The following is a 25017-nucleotide window of genomic DNA, read 5'->3' on the forward strand; positions in this document are numbered from 1 at the left end:
GGTGCAGGGCGCCCCGCGCTCCCCTGTACCGACTGCAGGAGCCGAGGCTCATCCCCAGCCAGGCCACTTCCTGGTGCCCGGGGCCAAGGCGGGAGTAGGAAGGGCCTCTCCCGCCTGTAGGAGTGCGCGTCGCACCTGCCACCCTCGGCTCGCGCCCGCGTCCGGGCAGTGGGGGCCCGGCCAGGGCCTCCCCGGCAGGGGCACCGGCCTGGGCGAACGGACGTGCAGGCCGGCGGGGGGCTTCCCGGTGGGGGCGGGCGCCGGGCTGCGCTCCCCGCGCCGGACACCAGGCGTCGCCCCCGCTCCTCGCTGCGCCGGCCCCCGCCCCCGCCGCGGAGCACGAGCCGGAGCCCGAGCGGGAGCCCGAGCCGGAGCCCGAGCCGGAGCGGAGGCGGCGGCGGGACCCGGCCGGACAAATTTCCTGCTCGGCTGCGGGCGGCAGGAGGCGGCGCCAGCGGCGCCCGGACCCCGCGGCCTCCGCGCGTCCCCACCACCGTCCTTCGCGCCGGCGGGGACCGAGGGGCGCCCCGGAGGGCGGCGGGCGGGCGCCCGGGAGATGCGGAGCCGCCGCGGCGGCGCGATCGGCGCGACCGGACCGGCCCCCCCGAGGTGAGCGCGCGCGGGGTGCGGGCGGGGGCCGTGCGCCCCTCGGGTGGCCGTGCGCCCCGGGCGGCCGGAACAGGCCGTGGACGCCGCCTCGGCCGCCGCGGCGGGAGGGAGGGAGGGGCCGCGCCGGGTGCGGGCTCCCGGAGCCGGGTCCCTGGCGGCCCCGCGGCGCGCCGGGTGCCGGAGGCTGGGGACCGCGCGACCCTGGCCTCGGCGCCCGGGACCCGCCGCCGGACTTGGCCGCCGCCTCGGCAGCTCCCGAGCTCCCCCTCGGGAAACGGCACACAGAGAGCGTGTCTGCGGGTGGCGACGGGCCAGGGGTTGGTGACAGGGACGTAGGTGGAAGCGGGCGAGAGCGCGAGGGGGTCCCGCAGGGTGTGCTGGAGGGCGACACGGTGCAGAGGTGGAGACGGGAGCCTTCTGAGAAAGTGACTCGGAGTTGCGCCAGTCTGGGAGGGGCGGGGGCCGCAGTTCCGATGCTGCCCCGAGGGTCCCGCGCCCTTGCCTCGCAGGGAGGGGAGCGTGGAGTCCGGGAGGGGTCTCCGACATGCTGCCGGGAGGAGCCCCCGGTGGCGAGCGCGCCGCCTAGCCCAGACAGGAGCGCCAGGATCTGCAGTGTCAGTGGTGTGGTTGACCTGTCAGAGCTCCTGGACCAGAGGTCAGCCCGGTGCCACGCCTGCCGGCTCCTGGGGACCAAATGGGAAAGGCTGGAAGACCCATCCGGTAGAGAGGCAGAGCCAAACCCTGCCAGACGCTCCTGGACCTAACCTAAATTCCTTCCTGGTGGGCAAACCTTTCTAGAAAGGTTCACGTTCCGATTGCAGAATTGTACCGATCTGTCTGGAGTCAGGACCACTCTCCATCTGAGTTTCAATGCGGGAAACTCAAGCAAAGAACGAGGCTCTGTGCTTGTGTTTAGAGCGAGTTGAATGGTGGCCCGCCAAGGCTGGTGGCGTGTTTTAGAAATCAGCGGGTCTGTGTTCGGTCAGCTCTTGATCCCAGGTGCCCCTTGACCCGGAGTGCCTGGAGGTCTTTGTGTCCCCACAATGGGTGGAATTCTGTGTCTGTGAAGTAAAGACTCCTTCCCGTTTCAACGGTGAACAGAGGGAGATGTGTGCGGGGTGTCTCCCAAACCCATGCACTAAGCCAAAGGAGGGGATGCCACGGGCATGACATGATGGGGGGCACAGGATGGCTAAGGCTGGTTCCTGACGGCCATGGTCATCAGCCTGATATGGGACAGAGATTTGTGTGCAAATAGCGCTGGGGTGTGTGCTTTCTGAGCCCAGGCTCTGGGCCTTCAGGGAGGAAAAGGCTGCTGCTGACATAGGAACAGGCACGAGAGATGGGACCACGCTGTCAGAGGACACCTGGTCCTTCCCAGACATGGCTCTTTCCCTCTTTTCGAGGGAAAAAACAAAAACAAAAAGACCTAGACTCCCAGTATGTGGACATGAGCTGGGGGCTGCAGTGGTGCCTGGAGAAGGCCAGGTCACTGCGTGAATCCATGATTTTGATTTGAAAACATACCAAAGCCCATCACATCAACCTCCTGCACCAAATCAGTTGGGAGATGGGGATGAGGGAATGACTGTCACCGTGACCCTTCTGGGACCCCTGGGAGGTCCAGAGTGAGCATGGGGCACTGTAGCCTCATTCCCATGCTGTGCACAGAGGCCACTTCTCATACGTGTGTGCAAATCAATAACCCCTGATCAGGGCTGCAGCAGCGGTGGGAGGGGATGTGGGGGCCGGAGGTGCGTGAGGGGCACAGGGAAGGCGGATGCCCTGGAAACCCACAGCAGTTGCTGGGTGGTTAGTAATGAAGCTGGAGTGAGTTTCCATTAGTCAAAACCTATGGTTCCTTCACACTACGCCCTACTGATCCTCTTGGCGCTGTCTCTACGACTGTCATCCTTGTCCAAGGTACCTCCTTTTATCAAAATTCCCTCCTTGCAGGTCAGAGGTGAGTTTCCAGTCTAGACCACTCCTCGGTAATTCCCAGACCCAGCTGCCCCCTTGACCCTTCTTCTGGAATATCCCCTGCCCCAACTCAACAGCTCCCAAAGTCAAACCCCAACCCCCACCAGCCCAACATGTTCCCACTGTTTCCTCATGTTATCCATCTGGCCACACCAGCCTCCCCAGTGCTTTGGAAAGACGGGCTGGATTGGAGTTTCCCCGAGCACCCACCAGTAGGCTCTTCATAAGGGTCATTGGGCAGATGAACAAACGGCCAAGTGGAACATTCTAGGAGTTCATCTCTGAAGTGGATGAATTTTACTGGATGTCCGCGTGGTCGGTAGGCAGACGCACACTTCTGGTGGTGCGGATCGGACTGGGTCATGGAGAGATGAGAGAGGTCCATCTAGGACTTTGTGGCCAGCTCTTCTGGTGATACTGAGCACGTGCCGAAATGACTGAGCTGGACCAGGCAGACTCCAAATGACCTCTTGGAGGCAGGTTTGGAAGCAGGGAGGGAACTCCATGGAAGCCTCCCCCCAAGAGCTACACTTGCAGAGCTTCTGCGATCAAAATAGGAACAAATGTATCCATTAGGATAAAGACGGGCCTTCTTAATATTTGATTACCGGTAAGAAAAAAACTGTCCGTTTCAAGAGCATCTCCAGTTCTCTTGGTGGGCTCTGTCCTAGTGAACCAATAGCTCGCTGCTCCCGAAGGCACTCCCCCTCCACCCCCTGCTTTCCAGATCCTCAGACGTAGGCTGCTCTGAATCTCCTTCCCCTTTTTTTCCATCTTAGAAACTCCTATTTACACCTCACAGCCCACTTCAAATGCCTCAGGCTCCTCAAAGCCTTCCAGACCCCTCCACCTAAGAAAATCTCTCTTCCCTTGAGTTCCATAGAAACTTAACTCTACCCATCCTAGAGCACGTATCAGACTCAATTTTGTGTCCGCCTGACTTCTTCAAATAGTTTCTCTCTTCCACCAGCTGGTCAATGCTCTTAGGGTAGAAGGTGTGTCTTTGAGAGTTTGGATTTGAAGTTGAGGTATGTGTTGACATGAATCCTGGCTCCGGTGTGACCTTCCCTAAGCTCTCCAAATTTGCTGCCGCAGTGTTCTCTGTAGAATGGGAGTGAGAATCTGTACTGCACGTGGCTATTCTGAGAGTGACAGGTGATCCGTATAAAGTATAAGGCAGATGACTGACCCTCGGGAAATCGTGTCAGGCTAAAACCCTAAAGTTGTGCATTGCATGCATTAGGAACCGATTTGAACAAATAAATTAACCAAGTCAGAACTCATATTAATAGATAGGTTTTGCATGTCATCCAAAGCTTTAGGTCAAATCAATAAGGTGTGACGTGCTAGCTAACTTTATTTTTTACATGATAATTTGAATAATTATGTAAATTTCATGCAATGAAGGGTTTTAATCTCATAATGCCACCACTTACCTGCACTTCAAGACCAAGTCTGTCCTTTAACACGCACCATCGACTCTTCCGTGTTAGAATGGTTTATGGGGCCAGAATGCACTTTTTTATGCACATTATGACCCTGTGCTTGTAGACTAAATGAAACCAGTCTGTGGAAAAGACAGCACAAAAGGGAGCTAAACCAGAGGCCAGCAGCAGGGTGGGCTAGCACCCGGGTGTAGACCCAGGCTCCGAAGAACAACTTCAAGAAGGGAGCGTTCAGCCGCAGGAGCTGAGGACCACCCCCGACACATTCCCCGGCTGTGGAACACCTGGTGGTGGGAAGTGCGGCCCTCGGCCACCTCCGAGCCCCTCGAGGCTCCCGCGGCTCCCGCGCACTGACCAACCTCACCCTCGTCGTGGCTGCTGCACGCGTCTGTGCTGACGCGGAGGGGCTCAGTCCGTGGCTGGGGTCTCCTCCCGAGCCCAGCTCATCCCTTCACCACAGTGCTCTCCGCTCTGGGTCCCCGAGCTACCGAAAGGAACGTGTGGCTCGTGGGAACATTGCGCATGCTTACTTTTCGAATACTGACTGACCCTACAGCAACCCAAACTTTATTCTGGAGGGGGAGCTTCACATTCGTTTGTCACCTGTATTTTTCCCCAGAGCAGAGTGCTGGATGATATTCTAGCAGGTGAGGGTTTTGGACCAGCTTCCTCTGAGCTAATAGGGGTTTCGCTGAATGTTACTAATCCTTGAGCAGACACAGGTGCAGCGTGATGGGGGTTTCTGCCAGATGGAGGCCGGGTGATCCCTAGTTTGGGGATTACCAAGCCAACTTCCTTTTCTCCTCTTGGTCTGGCTGCTGTTCCCCAAATGTCATTTGTCAAGGTCCGCCCCATCCAGGTGTTTTACTAGGGGAGTTTTGATGTGGTTCACAGCCTCTTTGAACTTGAACAGCACCCGGCTCAAAGCCAGAAATGTGGGCATTATGCCTTTCTTTCAACTTTCAACTCCACAAATACTTCAAAAGGGCTGATGACGCTTATGAAATAGAAAAAAGTTAACACTGTGTTTCAGGCAAACAACTTTTCTATTTTTCCCCATGAAATGGGAAGCAAATAAATATTTTAAAAAGAATGCCTATTTTAAAAGATCTTTCCAATACAAATCAAGACTTTCTGGGGCGCCTGGGTGGCTCAGTGGGTTAAAGCCTCTGCCTCTGGCTCAGGTCATGATCCCAGGGTCCTGGGATCGAGCCCCACATTGGGCTCTCTGCTCCGTGGGGAGCCTGCTTCCTCCTCTCTCTCTCTGCCTGCCTCTCTGCCTACTTGTGATCTCTGTCAAATAAATAAATAAAATCTTTAAAAAAAAATTAAAAAATAAAAAAACAAATCAAGACTTTCTGATTCATATGGCCCATGAGTGTATATTGTATGAGATAATCAAAAGGATGAAGAAAAGTCTTCTTTTGCCCGGAAACAAATATGAACTCCATCAGGAGGTGAGGAAAAGTTTGCGGGGGGCGGGGCAGGGGGAGATCCTTGATTATGTGCTAAAAGCCTGATGTGTTTCTTTGGACAGGCATTTTGATGGCAATGGTTCTTGGGTGGAGAATGAAGACTTGATAGGAAAACTTGTCGGCTAGACCCCAGACTGGGCTTCTGACCAGTAGGTCAGAGTTCGATCCAGCAGGTGGCTCATGCTGGAGTGGGAGCTCAGTGTTCAGACGTGCTCCCAAGGCTGTGTGGTCCTCTCTGGCGCGGGGGGCGGGGGGGGGGGGGTTCTGTGTGATGCCTGGGACACCCCGGCATCCAGCCCTTGGATGTGACGTGTGGACAGTGGCGGATGGAAGAGACAGACTGGGAGCCGTGCCGAGGGCACTGGAGGATGCTTGCAGAGGGCTGTCCCCCTGAGGATTTTACTTTGTCTGAGCACCCGCAACACATGTAGCTAGTGGGATTTTGCTTGTCAGTACCAGGTTCTCGATCCCAGGCTCGGAGCGCAGAGCATCAGGATGGAGGCTGGGGTCCAACTGAGACTTGTGGCACGGAGGCTTTGGACAAGTGGCTGACCCTTTCTCAGCGAGATTTCTAATCTCTCTAACGGGAGCAGTGACACTTCCCAGACAGGGTTTTCGTGTCGCCGGATCGAGGTCATGTGTAGGGAGCCCAGCCTACAGCTCGCCGGTGAGCCCATGGCCAGTGGCCGTATCCCGAGGACGGCCGGGCTGCGGTCAGGGCCGGGCTGCGGTCAGGGCCGGGCAGCATCGGGGCTCCTAGTCCTCCTTTGCCGCGCTTGCTTTGTCCTCGGGGCGAGTCACTTAATCCCCGTTCTATAAACGCAGACATAATTTTTGGTTATTAATGTCCGTAGATCTATTTGGACATTTCCAGCTGAACATTAGTCACAGATTTTTGTACCAGGGAGCAAATTAGTTCCATTTTTCTCCTCACTCAAGATTTTAGAATGTCCGATCACGTGGCCGCTTGATTACAATGTATTATTCAAAGTGACCTTTGTACGAAGCCTTTTTATTTTGTTTCTCACTCCAAAAAGACTTCGGATTTTTCAGGCTGTTTCTCCGTAGTAGGACTTCCGTGGGCCTGTTCCCTGGCTTTCGGCAGTCTTGGCCCGGACTCCTTTGCCAACACACTCGAGTGCCCGTGGAAGGTGGGGGCGTAGCCCCTGGCGCAGAGCCTGGGGAAGCAGGAGCTCCTGTTCTGGCAGGTTCCTCGTTAAACTGCGGCCACTCTGGTCTTCCTTTCTTCTCCAGTTCAAAAGGCCAGCCTCAAAGGTAGACACCCACTTGCCTGATTTGATGTCATGGCCCTGAGGCCAACCCCCACCTCACCACCCCCCTCCCTGTCTGCTTGTCTGGATTCTTGTCATGGGATAAAGCTTTTATTCTGTTGTGTAAAATATGGCATAGGTGGAAGTCCCGCGATGGGAAAGGCTGTGACTCCGGAGTGGGCTCATGTCGGAGGTCTGGTGCTCGCTCACTTCCCGTTCCGGGGCTCAGGGCGAAGGGCTGAAGGAGACAGACGAGGAGAAGGCAGTGAAAGGCAGGGCTCTTTTGGAGGTGGAATCGGAGGGGTCTTGGGCGGTCCCATGTTTTCTCCTGGAGATGAAGTAGAACCTTGTAGATGCTTCCTACAGAATTCTCTGCTCATTTTCTAGATTCCAGAAACAGGTGCTAGTGAATTAAGCTGAGAGCTCCGTATTCCGCAGAACCGTTCCCACAGATGTCCGTATTTCTTCCCAGAGCTTTCCCGTCTAGAGTGCGCTTCTCCACTGTAGTACATACAGAAGAGAAAGTAAGAGAGGAGAGAGAGACAGCAACAGAGACAAAGAGAGACACACAGAGAGACACAGAGGAAGAGAGAAAGACAGATTCAGCAGGAGAGACACAGGCTCTCAGATACCGAGGTTTCTTCTTTTGCTATTTGTCATCTGCAGCTACCTCCAAATTCAACCCAGAGTGGGAGCTGGCGAGCCTAGACTTGTGTGGTCAAGAGTTAACAGGCCAGGGCAGTTTCAGAGGGCGAAGGGGTGCCATGCTTGGTGCATCAGCTCACAGAGCTAATAATCGGAGCCAAACACGGAGTCTCTGAAGCCGAAGCTTGCCCATAGTAACAGGACAAAATTAGTATAAATGGACAAAAGCCAGAAAATTTGGGTCTCTTTATTACATTCAGGGATTTACAGGAACTCTATCTGGGCTAACAAAATGTTGCCTTAGGGCACCTGCTTTAATGACTAGAAACCATGCAAATGCTCTTCCGAAGAGATCAGTTTTCCAGCTTCTTAAACAGGTAAAGATTCCACCCCCCCCCCCCCCGCCCCCGCCCCATGCAATCTTGTCTGCCCCACGACATTTGCTAATCAAACAGCAACTGGCCTTTGCTGCCACATTAATTCAAGTCATCCTCAACCCTGCCTTGTTACTAGTAAAAGTATTCCTTATAATTAGTGCTATTTTTTTTTTTTTCCCAGGATGTGGTTTTTCTGGCTCTGGGAATAGCTTTGGTTTCATAAACAGCTGAATGTTTAAGTACTCAACGTAAAAATCCTTTGAAACAGGAACCCAACCCTGTCCTTAATTTCAGAGTGAGGCTGACTCAGCGGTCCATCTCCCTAAGCTGGTGGCAGCAGTTACAAAGCCCATAAGTAATTCAATAAATTACTTTTTGCTAATGTTGCGAACATCAGCTAAAGTTCAGCCTTCCATTGGAGATGTTATCTGTCTGCCCATTTAGATTCCGTTGAGCAAAGGCCTGATGTTGGCCCAATGTCACATAAGAATGCAAGAGCCAGACATTTAATGATTTTGTACTGCTTCGTGCCAAGCAAGGCCCGCTCTGGGCGAGCCAACAATATTCTTTCAAAGGATATTTCTTGGTTTTCACCGAATGTGTGTAGTATTTACAAGAGCCTGTAAGGTCACTTAGAAGGGACAGTTAGAGAGGTTAAACGTGTGATGAGTACCTACAGTGTACGTGCTCTGTGTTTAGTAGTGAAGTTGTAAAACCAAATCACAATGCCTACCCTATGGTTGTTCCCACGGACACGGGAGGCTTGCAAGAACTCATCACCTCCATGGTGTGTTAAATGCAATGCTGCTTGCAGAGGTGGGCATGCAGAGGGGATCCAGAGGGGGTTCACCAGGTAGAACAGGCTTGGTTTCCAAGGATATTTTCTTGGCTGCCAACAGGGCTAGAACATTCAAGACAGAAGGGCTCCTAGGCACTTGTCCAGAAGTGAGGAGTGACATGTACTGTCTGGGGAGCAGCAGGTGTCTGGGGGCACATCTGGAGCCTAGGGACGGAGGGGATGAGAGAAGAGGACTGGGAAAGTCTGTGACTTTCCAAACCCTCTTCGGCCATTGAGGAAGGTGGGTCTGCTTGATGCAGTAGTAGTTCTAACCTGTTGGACATCATGGCCGCCATGGAGACTCTGAGGAAGACTGCAGATTCATTCTGTAGGAGAAGGCATGTGTGTACACAGGCTTTCTGGTTTGCTTTGGTTTGGTTTGGTTTTTATAGTGTTGAGAAAGTCTTGCCTGACCAAAGCCCACCAGGTTTCAGCTAAGGAAGACTGCATACATCTGGACCAGACCCAGATTTAAGAGATGGTGGCCTCAGATTTGGGGCTGAGTTTGAGGTGCCTTAGGGGAGGCAGATACACTTCTCGAATACAGGCAGTTGACTCTACTAGGGACTCTTCACATTGGCAGGGATGATGTCCGGGCTTCACTGTGTTAACCGTTGTAGTTTTTCTTACTAAAACTTTGGTTACCGTGTACATTTGTGGGTACTGGACGGCGTTCCCAACACGGTAACATGGAAGAAGTCATTTAATTATGGCGGTTGTCATCGGAAGGGCCAGGAAGTGCGGTGAGAGTCAGCTCCATGGGTGGGCCACATTGGCCTCTGCAGGTCCAAACTCATTTCTAGTCATGGCCGAATATCCTTGCTCGTAAGTAACCGAAAATATCTCTTCTGTACCAGCCTTTCAGTTCCTCCAAACCCAAAGCCGGTTCTCCCTTTTCACCTTACATGGCATCTCTGAGGTTTGGTGGACAATTGGACATCCCTGTATAGAGTCTATGTGTGTCACCAGCTGTGACGAGGAGCCTGAGACCTGTCCAGGGTCACATTCTCTGGTGCAGGTGCCACGGTCCCGACGCCGACGCGCCTCCTTTCCCATTCTCACTGCCTTGGTGGACCGACCCTTCATCCTCCCTCCTGTGTCCGACACACTGTGTGTGGTGGGTGCGGGGGGGTGGGGTGGGGGTTGGTTCTCAGGACGTGGAGGCCCTGCTTCTGCTTCCAGGAGATGAAAGCCCATCTTAGCTGTCTGTCTGGGTGGAAGGGCCTCTAACCTGGAGCAGGACCCAAAGGCTCACTGGTTCACTGCTGTGCATCCATCTCTGTGGTTTCTGCCTGGCAAAGTGCTTCCAAGGGGTATCTTAGGAGGCCGTTGCGTGTGTGTGTCTGGCATGCTTTGGTTCAGCCAGTGATTTATTATTTGTGGCATGGAAAGGCACATCCTGAGTGGATGGCCAGTGGCCATGGGAATCGATGACGTCGATTCTGGTGATTCTCCTTTGTAATGGAATCCATTGTTGCATGCGCAGCAGGGATCTATAAACATTTTGAAGAGGTGATGCTTTCCTTCGTGGCTTGGCATCTGGCAGGTGGCGTAGCCTGAGACCCAGCTGGGGCCGAGGCTGGGGTGCAGGTCTCAGGAGCAGACGGTGTGAATGCCACATGGCCGGCGGCCGGGCTCCCCCACCCCCACCCTGCTTCTGTCTGTGCAGTTACGGCACTGGGCAGACAGCATGAGCATCCCTGACCCCTTTGCTGGGACCTAACATCGTTTTAAAAATTCAGACCTGAGAACCACCAAGTCTGGAGACACAAAGCCCAGAGTGGAGCCGGCAGCACCCCCCTTTTCCATGTCTGATATTCAGTGAGAAGGGTGGGGAGTGGTCATGGCCGTACATAAAGCAGCAGATGTGACAATACTAGTAGCTGCTATTTTAGCACTTGCTCTGGACGGTCCTATTCTGAGTCTTTTCGTACGTGAACTTGCTGCGCACACTGCACCATGCAAGGCCAGAGGAGCACTAGGCTTGCTTTGGAAAAGAGGAAATGCAGACCCAGAGGGGGTGGGGCAGGGTGGGGACTAAGTCCACGGAGGCATCCAGTGGTCCCCAAGGTAGAGGAAGGGTGTGGGGGTCACTGGAGCCTGCAGGGAGGTGGACCCCAGCTTTGCTCAGGGAGCACAGTGATGGGGGGACACCCAGCCTGCCTGGGAAAGGTCTTCACCTGAGGAGGGCCCAGGCCCCATCCTGGGGCTGGGGGAGGCCATGGAGAGCTCTGAGGAGGGAGGGGCTGTCACGTAGAATGGATGGGGATGGGCTGGGAGTGAAGAGCGGGGCCACGACAGGCTCTCTGGGGCTCTCCTCCGCTGGGAGGTCCCAGTGTGTGTGTGCAGTGACGTTGGGGAGTTGCGTGTCTTCCAAAGCATCCCTTGGGAATCCCAACACCAGGGAGAACAGTGGGGCTTTCACAGGGGCCCAGGAATGAGGTCAGGACTTTCTGCCACGGCGGTGGGCAGGAGGGAGGCATGGATGCCTCGCAGGACTGACCGACACGCTGGATGGTGCCAACCGTTCTCGGGACCCAAGTGGGGCCATCAGGAAGGGACCAGCTGAGGGTCTCAATCGAAAGAGGCTTCCGTCCTGGCAAGTCTCCTGATGCTCTTTGCTCTCCCATAACCTTCCTCTGGCCCCTTCTGTCCCGGCAGAAAGCTGCGACGGATTACATGCCATGTGATGTTAGTGACTTCACCAGGGCCTGTTCAAAGGGTTGCTTTCATTTTAATATAAAGATTTTATTGATTGATTGATTTGAGAGAGAGAGAGCGCGCGTGCATGTGCAAGTTGTGGGGGTGGGGCAAGGGGGAGAAGCAGACCCCCCCTTCCCCAGTGAGCAGGGCGTCAGAGCTCCATCCTAGGACCCCAGGATCATGACCTGAGCCAAAGGCAGATGCTAAACTGACTGAGTCCCCCCCCCCCCCCCAGGCGACCCCGAAAGGTGGCTTTTAGATGGAGGACAGCTTGCGGCAGACGAGGCCTGAACCAAAGAAGCAGAGAGCTGAGGCGGGGGTTCTGCGCCGGTTGCTCCCGGCGGGCTCCGAGCCTCAGGGGCGGCCAGCGTCGTCACCGTCGTGACACCATCCATGCGTTCCGTCGCTCAGCAGATCCAGTGGGAGACCTGCCGGGTGTGGGAAACAAAATCCCCAAGACCCGCTCGGCCTCCTTCCCCTGGGGCCTGGCCTTCGTGTCTGTCCAAGCATCTGCCCCTGGGATTCCCCCGGAAGGCTGGTCGTGGAGATGGTGTGTGGCGAGTGGGCCCGGGGCACTCATCGTGGGCGGCCCTGAGGCCCTTGGGTCATGGGGGGGAGCCAAGAATGGCTTTGGTGCTGGGACCCCGTCCCTGTCCCCTGCTGTGCAGACCCTGACCAGTGTGTGCTCCCTGGGGGCCCTCTTGCCACTGAGGTGTTCACGACCAAGTGGCCGCCCTTGGAGCCAGCCCCACAGATGAAACCTGAGTGCGGGGCCCTCTGACCAGCCTTTCTCTTAAAGCCCGCCATCGTCGGTCTCGCGGTCAGCGCGCTCCTGTGACTCTGCTCCTGACCTTAGCGTACAAGGAAGACCGAGGCCAACGTGGAAGGGGGCGGCAGCATCACAGAGACGGGGTGGCCTGGGGCCGTGGTCGGGGCCTGGCCCCTCCCTAGCTCCCCTTCCTTCTTCCCGTTCCCCCCTGCCCCCGTCTGGTTTTCCCCATTCACAGCCTCACGTCTAGGGCGTCTTCTTCCAGAACCCCAGAGCCTGCCGGGCTCCCGCTCCTGCAGACGGGACACTAGAATTGATGGGGTGATTGCAGTGGCTCCGGCCATGGCCGTGGCTCCCGTGGCTCCGGCCGTGGCTCTGCCAGTGGCTCGGCCACCTTGGGCCTCTGGCAGCTTTCGAGAGCGGGTCGCTCACCCATCAGAGCCGCCGGCGTGCCATTCTTTGGAAATGAGTTATAGGAAAGCTAGTCCGAGAATTAGCCAGTGTTTTCTCCCTGCTGTTGCCCAGTCTCAAGGAGATAACCCAGTTGCCTCATCGCGTGACGAGTCCAGGGGACGGGGAGTCCGCGTCCCCCACCCCTCGTGCCCGGGGCCAGTGCTGCAGGTCTGTGAGGAATAGCACAATGGGATGATTTGCCCTTTTGTTTCTGATTGAAAATCATTTTGAATCCTTTTGAAGGGCTCTGTAGAGAGTTTCTGTTTGAGAAAAGTTCTCCCAGGACCCCACCAACTCTAGGGGAATGACAGTCTTTCTTCCAGGTCATGTCCAATCACATGCATTTTATTCCTGGGTATCTCCTTTTTAAATTTTTTTTTTATTGATCCATTTTCTTTATTTTATCGATTATTGATGGTTTGCGTATAATACCCAGTGCTCCAAGCGATCTGTGCCATCCTTAATACCCATCACCGGGCTCACGCATCCCCCCACGCCCCTCCCCTCTGAAACCCTCAGTGTGTTTCCCCGGAGTCCACGGTCTCACGTGGTTCGTCTCCCCTGATCTCTGGCAGGAGCTGGATGGGTCTGGGCGGGGGGGGACTGACCCTCCGGCAGTTCTGCCTACTTCCAGGCGCTCCTTCCCCCCGCCTGATTTCTGGTGGGTGGACGCCGAGGGCCTTGAGGTTGCAGAGCAGGTCCCCGGAACTCTGTGTGAACACTGCCTTGTCTGGCCGCAGGGGGTGAGTTCCCCGCGGGAGGGCTTCAGTGCATTTTGGGGGGAAGTTTAAACACTTCATCGAGATGCCTGAAAATCACATTAAGCACCGTGCACCAGGCAGAAAAGTCTCTGGGAACCTGGGTGTCGGAACAAATGTGAGAACGAACTGTGAAGGGTTTTTATTGAGGAAGAGTTGGTGCCTTCAATGGGGATGAATTCTGGGGGCACGGACAGGGCTTCTCTTGTCAGAAAGGCCAAGGGAAGGTGGGCCACATAGTTTTAAGATACAAGGTCACATAGCCGGGGGACAGGTCAGCCGGACTTCGCCATCGGCCCGCAGTCCTTATGTTTCCCTCTGCGCACCTCCCCTGGCCGTACTCACGGCGCTTAATAACCCAAGCCACGAGAACTGCGGGCTTAGCCAGGGCAGCCTGGGCGAGTGTTCATAGGGTCCCACTGGGTAACAGACCATGGAAGACAAGGCACAATCCTCTTAACTTGGTGCTTTCATTGTTCCTAAAAAACTCTTGGTTAATAGATACCTTTTAAATCGAGAAGTTAGGGGTCATTGTTGCAACCGTAGCCGAGCTTGCTACAGAGGAGCTGTTGTGAAGAATCAACAGCCAGAAAACCCCACCTGACAGCACCGTCTCCGTGTTCCACAGAGGCTTCAGAGGGGTCCCTGGGATTTGGGGAAATGCACATTCCCAGGCGTGGAGGAGGCTGTTCCTCTGAACGTGGCTAATGAGGTTTTCCAGCCTCTAGAATGGAGCTGGCCGTCTTGTCCCAACCCACCCGTCAAAGCCTTCACACCTGAGGGCCCACTTCCGTGACCGGCAAGCTGAGGTTGGCTGTGGGCAGAGGACTGCGTTTCTGCCCCTGCCTCCCGCGGATCCACCCATAGAACTGTCTGAGCCTCCTCGTGACCCGGCCACCGGCTTCCCCCAGAGAGAGACATCCCAGGGGAAGCCAGGCAGAAGCCAGGACATCTTTTAGGACCTCATGTCAGGAGTCCTGGTGTCTTTCCTGCAGTGTTCTACTGGTCACGCAGGTAGGTCGTGTTCACGCAGGGAAGAATGAGTGGCCCTTCCCAGAGAGCACATGGTGGTAAGGAGCCCTCTGTAAGGGTCTGTGAGTTGTGGCTTTTAGCTGGACAGCACCAAATCTGACTCCTGTTAACTTGATGAGAGTAGGAACTGGACAGAAGGTGACTGGGCAGTTCAGCATCAACCGGAAGTCTGGAGAACACGGCTCAGGAAAGGGATAGGAACCGGGGAGGCTCTGGACCAGAATTAAGGCGCGGCCACCGGAAGCTTTCGGTAAGGATGTGGCCTGTGGTCTGTGGCACTGATGCTGCTGGGCATGGCCGGCGGCAGACTCTCGGGGCTGTGGCTTCCGTGAACGCTTCTGAAACATCCTTGGATCTGTGACTCACCCTGAAGAGCCAAAGCCTTGGGTAGGACTGATGGTCAGACCCCCTCGCACGTCCCTGCCACAGTCTGGCTCCAGGTACGTGGAGGGTGGGGCCGGCAGGTGGGATCCTGCCCCCGCAGGTGTAAGGGACGCCAGGAAGTCAGAAGAGAGTGTAGACAGTGAGGGCAGCCCCCAAACGGCGGACATTCACTCTGCCTGCTTTGTACTGAGCTCAAGGGTTATTTTTCATATCAAAACCGTTTGCAGTATTACGACATTAATATATTCTTGAAAAGTTACATTGATTTGATTTGTGGCTTACAGACACTGGCTAAGCTTAATACCTTTTAGAAGTCTGCAGATAATCCTTTTGTAAAGCAGTTAATCCTTTTAGAGAGCAAATAATCACTTCTTAACCCTTTTATTTTTGAAGATCAAGACTCTATATATTGGGTTTTCTCAAGGCAGAGTAGCCAACACTTAAGCTTCCTCTTCTGCTCGCATTGAGGAAGTGTTTCAAGTTTCTAGATAACTGCTTGCGATCTCGCATGCTGTGTGAAACACACACACATACACACACACACACACACGGAGGGTTTTTTGTTTTTGTTTTTTCCCTTCTCCACTGTAATTGATTCTTATCTGGAAGGAAGTACAGGCTATTACAATTTTCGAAGAGCTTCTATTTATTTTATCTTACCTGCAAGGCTGTTTAAAGAGCCAATTTAAGAAGTAAGACCTCGGAGCATTTGCATGGGTAAAGATGAAGTCATTGTTATACCTGGGAAGTCACATTTGGAAACACCACCTTGCCCATTTTTTTTCCTTCTGTAAGAGGCTTTCACATTACAACAGAAATATTTTTTCCATTTTCCATTTTTCCATTTCCTCGAGCTGCTTCCTGGAAAACAGAGAGGGACCCCCAGGTGACAGCGGGGCAGGAGCCTGGATGGGGTGGGCGTGGCAAACCAGGCTGGAACTAGACGCTCCGATCCAAGCAGGTGACAGGTTCTGCAAGTCCGGAATGGTCCTGATGGCCCTGGGAGCACAGAGAACCAGCAGATGAGGAACTAGAAGCAGGCAGGGAGACCAGTGGGGCAGCTGCTCTCAAAATGTAATAAAGACATGAGAGAGAGTGTCTGATAATGGCCGCCATTCAGGTGCCTCCGTGGGTCAGGTGCATTCAGAGTTCTTGTCGCTTTTTGCCCAGTAACAGGCAGGTGGAGTGGACTGGCCTCCCCTCTGGTAGGTTCTCACACATGAGACTAATTCGACTCCTTTTTTCTCCAGCCTTAGAACCTACAGGGGTTAGTGGTTGACAGAAATGAAGTGCTGGCTTCTATTTTCAGGGGCTGTGTTACTAAAGTACACGGACCTTTAGCTGCTAGAATCATACTCATTGTGGTGAGATGTCCCCCTATGAGAGGGTGCAGGAGGAGACTGTGGGTTCACTCAGTGGGACTGAGTTGTCTTCAGTCTAAGGGTTGCATGAGTGTGAGGTATCAGCCCATTTTAAAGTTCGTAAACTGAGACTTGGATGAGGGAAATGAGTTGTTTGAGGCCAAGGAACTCGAAGGCAGCAGGACTGGGACTCCAGCCTGGGGTCGTCTGCTTGCCAAGCGGGGCATGTGGCCAGACCTGGATGCTGGGTCTCCCCGAGGAGAAACAACTTGGAGGGGATGCTGCCTGGGAGTCGGGCAACATGTGTGCGCCTCCTTCTGTCCTTCCAGACCACGCTTCTGAAATGGTCATGTCTCGGCCTAACGTATATAGTTAAAGAAAATACAAGTAACGTTTTTGAGTGAGGTGTTTTAGTCATTTGTATCAGAACACAGATGATTCTGATTCCGTGGTGGGGCATAAAGTGAATCACTTTCCTGACTTAATTTTATTATTAAAGGAGAAGGTAATTCCTATGTAGCTGGTGCATTCTAATGTACTCTGTATTATTACACTGGATCTTGGCCAAAAGGCCGAGAAGCAACATACCATGTATTATTATTGTATTACCATTATTATTCAAAGCATTATGGCTTTTTTCCCTTTAGGTGGCTTTCCCCATATTTTAGATGGTATTTAGCCATAAAACACAGAAAGCACCATCATTTTTTAGCTAAGAAAATTGATGCACTCCATGGAAACTATTAGAGAGAATATTGATTTCCTACATACGGTAATCCAGAATTGCTTTTTTTCCTCAAGATTCATATTATTGCATTAGTGGTAACCTTCAGATTTATGAGTAAAACAGAACTTCAGTGAAGATTTATTTGGGAGATTTGCTGGCTTTCACTTATTTTCAACCTGTTACAAAAGCACCTGTACAAAGTTTAAACTTCCCTTAACCGAATGAAGAAACCGCGTGTTGGCTCTTGTTTTGTGGGTCGGGGTGTCTTGCCAGCGCCGTCTTCCCGGCCTGCTCCTCTTTCGGCAAATTGCGTCTGTTACTATCGGCAGGACGCTGGGTACTTCCTTAGAGCTTGGACTTTGTGAGCAGGAAGGAAATAGTCAAAAACTTGGTGCAGATAGGGCAGCTCTTGAGCTGTTTGGAAATGCACACATTATCATTGCTTCCAATCGATTCCATCCGTCCTTCTGGCGGAGGTTTTCCCTGTGCCGATCCGTTTCCTTTTTTCATGTTTTTAATGGTCTTTCGTAGTGCACTGAGAACCATTTCTTCTGGGCGAGTGACAGATTTGCTGCGCTGGGTTAGATTAGCATGCTTGTCTGATCCCGAGTCCATCTGCACTGACTGCCTGATGAAAAGGGAAAAATAGTAAACATCCTGTCCTGGATACAGACTTGGAGGTGTGTGCTGGGAATGCGCGTCTCCCTTCGAAATAACATTTTGGAAAGCACAGTGTTTGGTAGATAAGGGCCGCACTCATCATGTCCCATCAGAGAACAATTGTAGCATTTAGTTCCATATCATCCTGCTTTCAGCCCGACTTTCATAGCTGAACAAAACACTGAGCGCTGTGGGAGAGGTCAAGGTCAGCACAAATCAGCTTTCACCCTGGGAAACGAAAATGAGCTGAATAGCCTTGCAAAGTGGCATGTTTATTAAATACAGCGATTGTTGTGAGTAGATTTATGCGTTCAATTTGTTTGCAGTTGTCAAAACCTCATTAATTGTAAGCCTGATGACATTGTTTGCTGTTTCAAATCAGTTTTAAATTACACATGTACTGCTTAATCTTGAAAGCAAAATTAAACCTTGGATTGGTATACATTTCAGGTTACAACACTAAGCCATTCTATTTGGGGGATGGAGTTTAATACTCTTTGTAGAATGAAATCAGGAGGTCCTTTGCATCCACGGTGGCTGGTGTAATTAGGTTCTGTCAACTATAAATTTTCAGGTTAATTTCTTCCACAATGTATGCTGTATAATAATAAAGCCATAAATCCCTTTATACATTTAAATTATTATATAAATCCTTAGTATTCATGCAATAAAGTTTTTAAAGCAAATTTCTTGGAAGTATGGGTTGTATGGAAAATAAGTAAAATTATGTGTTTTTAGAAGTCAGTGAAGATTGGTATTTTATTTCTCTAACAAATACGGGGATTTATCAAGTCTCTAGGCCAGTGCTAGGGACGCAAAGGTCATATGGCCACTGCCCCCAAGAACCTGCTAATGTAGCGTGACCTTTTCTAACTGTTTCCTGGGACAAGCCTGCCCTAAGGCTTTCTGCCGGGCATGGTCAGATGGGGTGAGAGCTGTGGCCTGAAGTGGGGAACCCCTGAAGGTACAGGCAACACCAGCCGTTTTGGCCTCAGGTCTCGAGTCCCCATTTGTTGGTCTGGGCTCTGGAATTCTAACCTGGGGTCTCTTGAGAGTTTGTGAATCAAATTCAGCAGGACTGTAAATTTAGATGGTGAAAAAATTTACCCCTTCCTTTCCATATAATTAGATTCTTTGCCATCTTATATCCCTTGGACCCAAGCCCAGCCCTAACCCGTGGTGACCACTGGTCTGTTCTCTATCCCTCTAATTTTGCCTTGTCAAGAATGTCATGTTCTTGCACTCACACAGTACAAAGCCTATTGAGTCTGGCTTCCTTCCCATGGTGTATGGATCTCAGAACGTTCGTGCCATGATGAGTATAGATAGTTCATCCCATTTATTTTACTGAGTAGTGTTCTGTTGTACGGAAGGACCGCCGCGTCTTTCATCTCCCCCACCCCAGCTCGAGGTCATGTGGGTAGGTTCCCGTTTGGGGCACGTAGGAGTAAAAATGTCTAGAAGTGTGCATGAAAGTTTCTGTGTGAACCTAGGTTTTCAGTTCATTTGGGTAAGTCAGTAGGATGGGTTTGCTGGATTGAGTGTCATGCGTGTTTAGTTTAGTAGGAAACTTCCAAACTGTTTTCTGTAGCCGGTGTACTCTGCTTTCCCACCAGCAGAGGCGGGAATGTTCCCATTGCTTTGCACCCTTGCCAGCATTTGATATTGTCAGTTTTTCCTTTTTTTTTTTTTTTTGGTTTGTTTTTGTTTTTCTCTTTTTTAGTTTCTGCCTTTGGTACGGGTGAGTAGTGAGGGGGGTCTCGAGGCAGCTGTAATTTGCATATCATTTGCATACCCCTAACGACTGCCCGTGTTGAACACCCTTTCCCGTGCTTGTTCCTTCAGTGCCTGTCTTTGGTCGTGTCTGTTCAAATCTTTTGCCCATTTTGAAAATTGTGTTGTTACTCCTCTGTATTTTATTTTAGGTCATTACAAGGAGTATTCTGAGAAGGAGCTTCACTAGCCGGCCCAAGGGATCCATGTCACCAAAAAGGTTAAGAGCCCTTGAAAGACACACTACCCTTAAAATATCTTCATTCTTTACATTTTTGACTTGGCCCATGTTCTTGTTCCGAGTCTGTCGCGCGCCATCTCCAGGGTAGCAGCCTGCCTGGAATAGACTATCTTCCTTCCCCATCATCTTTCTGCTGTGTACATGAAGTGGGATTTCAAAACATCATCCTCACGTGGGGGCGGGTTTCCTTACGCCCCCCCTCTTCAGTGAGCCGGGACGCATTTCTTCTGTTTTTATTTATGAAGTTCTTTGGCCCTCTTGGATTCTTTTCTCCAATGGAAAGAATCTTAATTTGCAGGAAAAATGTGAACCAATATATTCCAGGAAAATGGTTTTATTCCAGCGTTTGGATTAGGAGCTCTTCATGGAGGACCCAAGCGTGAGTCTGTGCTTGTCTCTGCAACCCCGGTCACGGACAATTTGCTGCCTGTGTTTCTGTCACAGCTCCTCAGCAGACCTCAGGTCCCAGCAAAATGCTTTGTATCTGCTTGAGATATTTTTTAAAAGTCTCTTGTGGACTCTTAAGTGGACAGTGAAAGTGTGACTTCGTCATTACTGAATCTGTGACTCAATTTCAATATCGTCCTCCATGGCTAATACGTGTAGGAACAATAAGCTTATTTAACAACAACACATTTGTTTTGTTTTGTGCTTCTTCTGTGAAGGAGCATAAGGTACAGAAATGTTGTGTTCTATTATTTTATTTTAATTTAACGAAAGGCCTGACGGAGGAGTCTCTTCTTCCCCCATCAGAAAGAAAAAAAGAAATTGAATGAGAAAATTAAATGTAGTGTGTATGTTGAGAATTCATGTTTGGCATAGATGTAAAAATATGCCGCGGTGGGGAACTCTGCCATGTGTTAATTATTGCTTTAGAAGGAGCACTCGTGATCAATTGACACTCTGAATTTTATATCTGGCACACATTCAGCCTATGCAAACGCATGTTAAGTGCTTACGATTTGGGGAGTAAGAGATAGCAAAACGCTTCTCACCTTCCGCCTGTGTGCGGTCCCTCGTGCCAGTGAAGCTCTCCGTGGGCACAAAGCCCGGGACAGTTCTAAGGAAAGAGGCGCCCCGGGAGTCCATTGCAAGTCCTCTGAACTCAGTAGGCGCTTTCCGTTTTGGTGTCACTTCTATGGTTTTTCTGTAGCCTGCAGAGACAGGAGGCTGGAGAAGGCATCTGGCTCCTTTGCACAGGCGTGGGCTCCTGGCCACTCTCCCACTCAGCCATCTCAGGTTCCTGTTGCTGCTGTGACGACTTTGCACACGGGCAGTAGCTCGCAGTGATACCAGTGGCTGGTTCCGGAGGTCAGAGTCGAGCCCAGCGTCTGTCTGCATCTTGCTGGCTCACTGCTCAGAGGCTCACAGGATGAATTTGGGGCTGCTGGCAGGGCCCTGCTTCTTACGGGAGGCTCGGGGATGAATCATTTCCAAGGTCAGTTGGTGGGGTCCGCGTTCTCACGCTGGGTGACCCTCCGGTCTAGGAACCCCCTCTCTGTGGCTCCTGGTCCCCGTCCTCCAGCGTCGGGCCAGCACGTCGGGGAGTCCCCTTCCTGCTTGGGTATCCGTGCGCTCCCCGCTGCCACGTCTCTCTCACTGGTGCCCTTGAGGGCTCGTGGGACCACACAGGGTCCACTCCATAATCCAGGATGCTCTCCTGGGTTAAGGTCAGCTGATCGGGAACCCTAATTCCATCTGCACGGTCCTTTCCCAGCTGCACCGACGTTAGTGTTGGATGAAGAAAGCCGAGGGCTGGGGATCTTCGGGGATGCTCTCAGAATTCTGCATCCCAGCGCCCCACCCCTGCACATTAATAGCAAAATCACAAAACTCAAGGTTCTCCTGAGTGACTGTTTGCAGCCGAGGGATTTGTTTCCATTTCTGAGACAATATGTGCTGAGATAATTCTGTGATATTTACACATTTGGTGTTTACGCCTCATGGACTCCATTATACATATCTTTAGGAATTCTCTTTACATAAATTAAGATGATTTTTCTCCTTCCTGAAAACATGGCAACATGCTTCACATTCTGGATGAAAATGAGGAATTGTTTACACCATGAGCCAAATTAAACTCAGAGAGGAATCTGATGCACAAGAGAAGAAACTGCTCAAATGTACGGCATAATTTAGGTTTCCTAGGGATTTCTTTGCAAGCATCAGCACAAATTAATATTAAGAGGTGATTTGATTATAACATCAAGACTATGTCTGAGATTCCCTGGCATTTATCAGAGAAAGTAATTTTAAACACACATCATTGTTTTTCTCCACAGGGCTGCCCAGGACACCCTCTGACACCTGGGAAAAATGGGTCTGCCCCATGTGTGGAGTACAGGAGCTCAGGCTTAGAGCTCAGGCTCTGTCTTCTCTCCCTGCTCCCCACTCCTCCAAGCTGGGCCATTTGGGGCAAGTTCTGTGGTTTCAGGTGTCACTGTTCCTGCTATGGGGATGGTAATCTTGCCTAGGATTTAATGAAGTGATGTCTACGAACGTAATCTGTAGAGCGCCTGGGTGGCTCAGGTGTTAGGCACCTGCCTTCAGCTTGGTCGTGATTCCGGGGTCCTGGGATAGAGCCCCGTGTCAGGCTCCCTGCTCGGCGAGAAGCCTGCTTCTCCCTCTCCCACTCCCCCTGCTTGTGTTCCCCCTCTCACCATCTCTCTGTCAGATAAATAAATAAATTAAAAAAAAAAAGAACATAATCTGTAGCTTGGGGGCAGCTCGGTACTTGCTGTTTGGACAACCCAGTGTGCACGCGCACCTGCGCCTGGAGGGGTGAGGGGGAGACTAGTGATTGCCACTTAGTTTTCTCACACTTGTTCTGAGAAATTTGGGAACCACTCTAGAGAAATGAGGTTTTTGCAATAAAGGTTCTTTGCAGGGGATAATCTTGTAATTGAAAGCAAAAAAAAAAAAAAAAAAAAACAAGGCTTGCCTTCCCCTTTTTCTTAGCGCTATTAGCAGCTTCCTGGAGCCGCCAGGCGCCCGCCCAGTCTGCAGACAGGGACGTAGCTCACAGGACCCGTCGTATCGTTTCCCCGTCACCAGCCCAAGTGTGAACACTGCTGTGTTAACATGGTGGTCCTGTCCTTCAAGGTGCTGGAATATTAATTTGCTTTGGAGACAAGGTCACACACATTGGCCCTTTGGGACGTGTCTGTCAAATCTACCCACAAGGGGTAAGATGCTCTCTGTCCGCGTAACTTGGCCATGTCGTCCAACGGGAAAACCTAATCATGGCTGACTCGGTGGTGGTTCGAGTTTCCTGGGATGCTGCATTCCTCCCCAAGCAGAAGCATGTTTTTAGGATGTGACAGATGCTGGACTTAGTCACTTCCCCAGCTTACCCTGACTCTGCCCAGCTTACATGGGACATGGGCGGTGTGCCCTGTCCTTTTGCATGGGGAAGGAGGAGAAGCTGGTCACCACCCCACGGTCCAGCGAGATTTGGCAGCATGGTGACACAGTGGCTGCCAGGGCTGGGGTGGTGGCACATCCGTAAGACACAGCTGCAGGAGGCAGCCAGGTGTGTCCGAGGCATGGGGGCAGCACCCCCTGGGAAGCCTCCTTCTTTAGGTCTAGAACCACTGTGTCACTGGCCGTGCTGAGCATGGGGCTGGTGTTTGTGCCCCGCCCCGGGATTTCCTGCTGACCCCGCGTCCCACTGGTTCTGCCCCCCTCACCATCACTGCCTCCACGGGCCGTGGCAGTGCTTGCGAACCCTCCTGTTAGCGGGGGCGCCATCTGTGTCTGTCCTGCTCTCCTCCAGTTTCCATGGAGAGGCTGGCAGCGGGGACATAGGACTGGCAGTGTCGTCTCCTGGCCCACCAGCTGCCCTTCCGGCTGCTGCCGGCGGTAGGGCTCCCCTCCTCCTCTGCCCAGGAGGCTGAGCTTTCCTGCCCGCGTGGTTCAAAGGTGGCCCTGGCCGCAGAGGCGTTGCTGTTTGGCCATGAGTGAGGCAGAGATTTTGTGATGAAGATTCACCCCGGGCCTTCTCAGGCTTTGGGTGTGAGATCACCTCAGGCCTGCTCCCTTCTGAGGCTCACACCCCCGGGCCGGGGCAGCCCTGCCCTCCTCGTCCTCCTGATGACCGATGCTCACCGTGTCCAGACGCAACCGGCAGGTCTGCGCGCCCTTCAGCATGGAGCCGCGTCTGGGCCCTTCTCCTTCATCCGTGTGGCCTAGTTTGGCCTAAGGTGGGGGTTCCCTTCTTTGGTCAAGGCCATCTCCACCCAAGGGCACCTTCTCTGACCAATTTTGCAAAACACTCTGGGCTTGGAGCTGCTCCCCGCACCCCACAGGGTCATGCTGGAGACGCTGAGGGCTACAGTCTCCCACCAGTGCCCAAGAGAGGGTCTGCTAAGAACCCAGGCAGTCTTAGCCCCTTTCCTAGGGTCCTCACCAAGGTAGGAACCTCTGGAAAAATCTCCCGGTGTCAGTCATTTAGACTAAGCCTCAAAACTGTGTGATTCCTTTCTGAGACCGTGAGGCAAATACATAGAGATTTTGCTGCTTAATGTTGTGGCCTTCTTCCCTCTGCCCTTCCTCATCTTCCTCCGTGACATGCACATGGCCTCCGAGTTCCAGCATTGTCGCTTCTAGGACCCATTCCCCTCACATGACCAGAAGTTTGCTCGCGGGGCGAACAACCCTTTCTCTGCAGCCCCGCCCCCCCACAGCCTAGCCCCACGCACTCTGCTGAACACAATACGCCTTCCAGTTTTTACTTAAATTTGAAAATTACTCTCTATTTATAAAACCTCCCAGGGGGCTGATGTCTACCTTATACTTAAAAGCAAAAATGGGAGCTACAGGCTTTCAGTTACGGAATGAAGGAGCCATGGGGTTAAAAAGCACAGCAAAGCAAGAGAGTCCCTGGTATTGTCCAAGTGTCAGCTACGCTTGTGAGCATAGCGACACGTAGAGAGAAGTTGAATCACTGTCTTATACCCCTGGACCTGATGTCCCATTGGGTGCCAACTACAATTACAATTTAAAAAAAATAAACATAAGTGTACCAACCTCACTGATTGTGACCCAGCAGAGGCAATCCCATGGTCAAGTTTGTTTCAAGACTGTTTTGTAACTTGACATTACTTGAAACTTGACATTATTTGAACTGATTATTCAGTGCTATGGTATTTAATTAAAGGTGGCTAGTTTATATATATGTATCTACGTCTGGGCTTTCCTGGAGCCGTCACCTTATGGAAGCACTGATTCTGAAACCCAGCCCAATGGGTGTTGCAGTTCCCCAGCTCACGGAATGTTTGCACTGTTCCCCCTGCTGGTATTCTCACGGCTAATTAGCTAAGTGTTTTTAATTCCAATTCTGTTTAAAGATTTATTTATTTATTTGAGAGAGAGAGAACGTGAGCATGGTGGGGGAGGGGTAGAGGGAAAGAGAGAACTCTAAGCAGACACCATGCTGAGCGCTGAGCCTGATGCAGGGGTTGGTCTCATCGACCCTGAGATCAGGACCTGTGCTGAAGTCAAGAGATGGATTCTTA

At 52.2% G+C, this 25017-nt stretch overlaps 1 protein-coding gene across 8 annotated transcripts in view; it reads left to right on the forward strand.

The window, feature by feature from the left end:
• The first annotated feature begins 336 nt into the window (after nucleotides 1-336).
• PTPRE (protein tyrosine phosphatase receptor type E) overlaps nucleotides 337-25017 on the forward strand; it is a 148666-nt gene continuing 123985 nt past the window's right edge. For 4 of the 8 annotated variants that reach the window (XM_059398817.1, XM_059398813.1, XM_059398810.1 and 1 more), the window contains exon 1: nucleotides 337-609. In XM_059398817.1, the coding sequence (XP_059254800.1) occupies nucleotides 557-609 (53 nt within the window). In that variant the 5' untranslated portion in view covers nucleotides 337-556. The remainder of the gene's footprint in view (nucleotides 610-25017) is intronic. The other 4 variants (XR_009404034.1, XM_059398812.1, XM_059398816.1 and 1 more) reach the window with 1 other exon arrangement.

Source organism: Mustela nigripes, chromosome 4, assembly GCF_022355385.1.
Source record: "Mustela nigripes isolate SB6536 chromosome 4, MUSNIG.SB6536, whole genome shotgun sequence".
NCBI lineage: Eukaryota > Metazoa > Chordata > Mammalia > Carnivora > Mustelidae > Mustela > Mustela nigripes.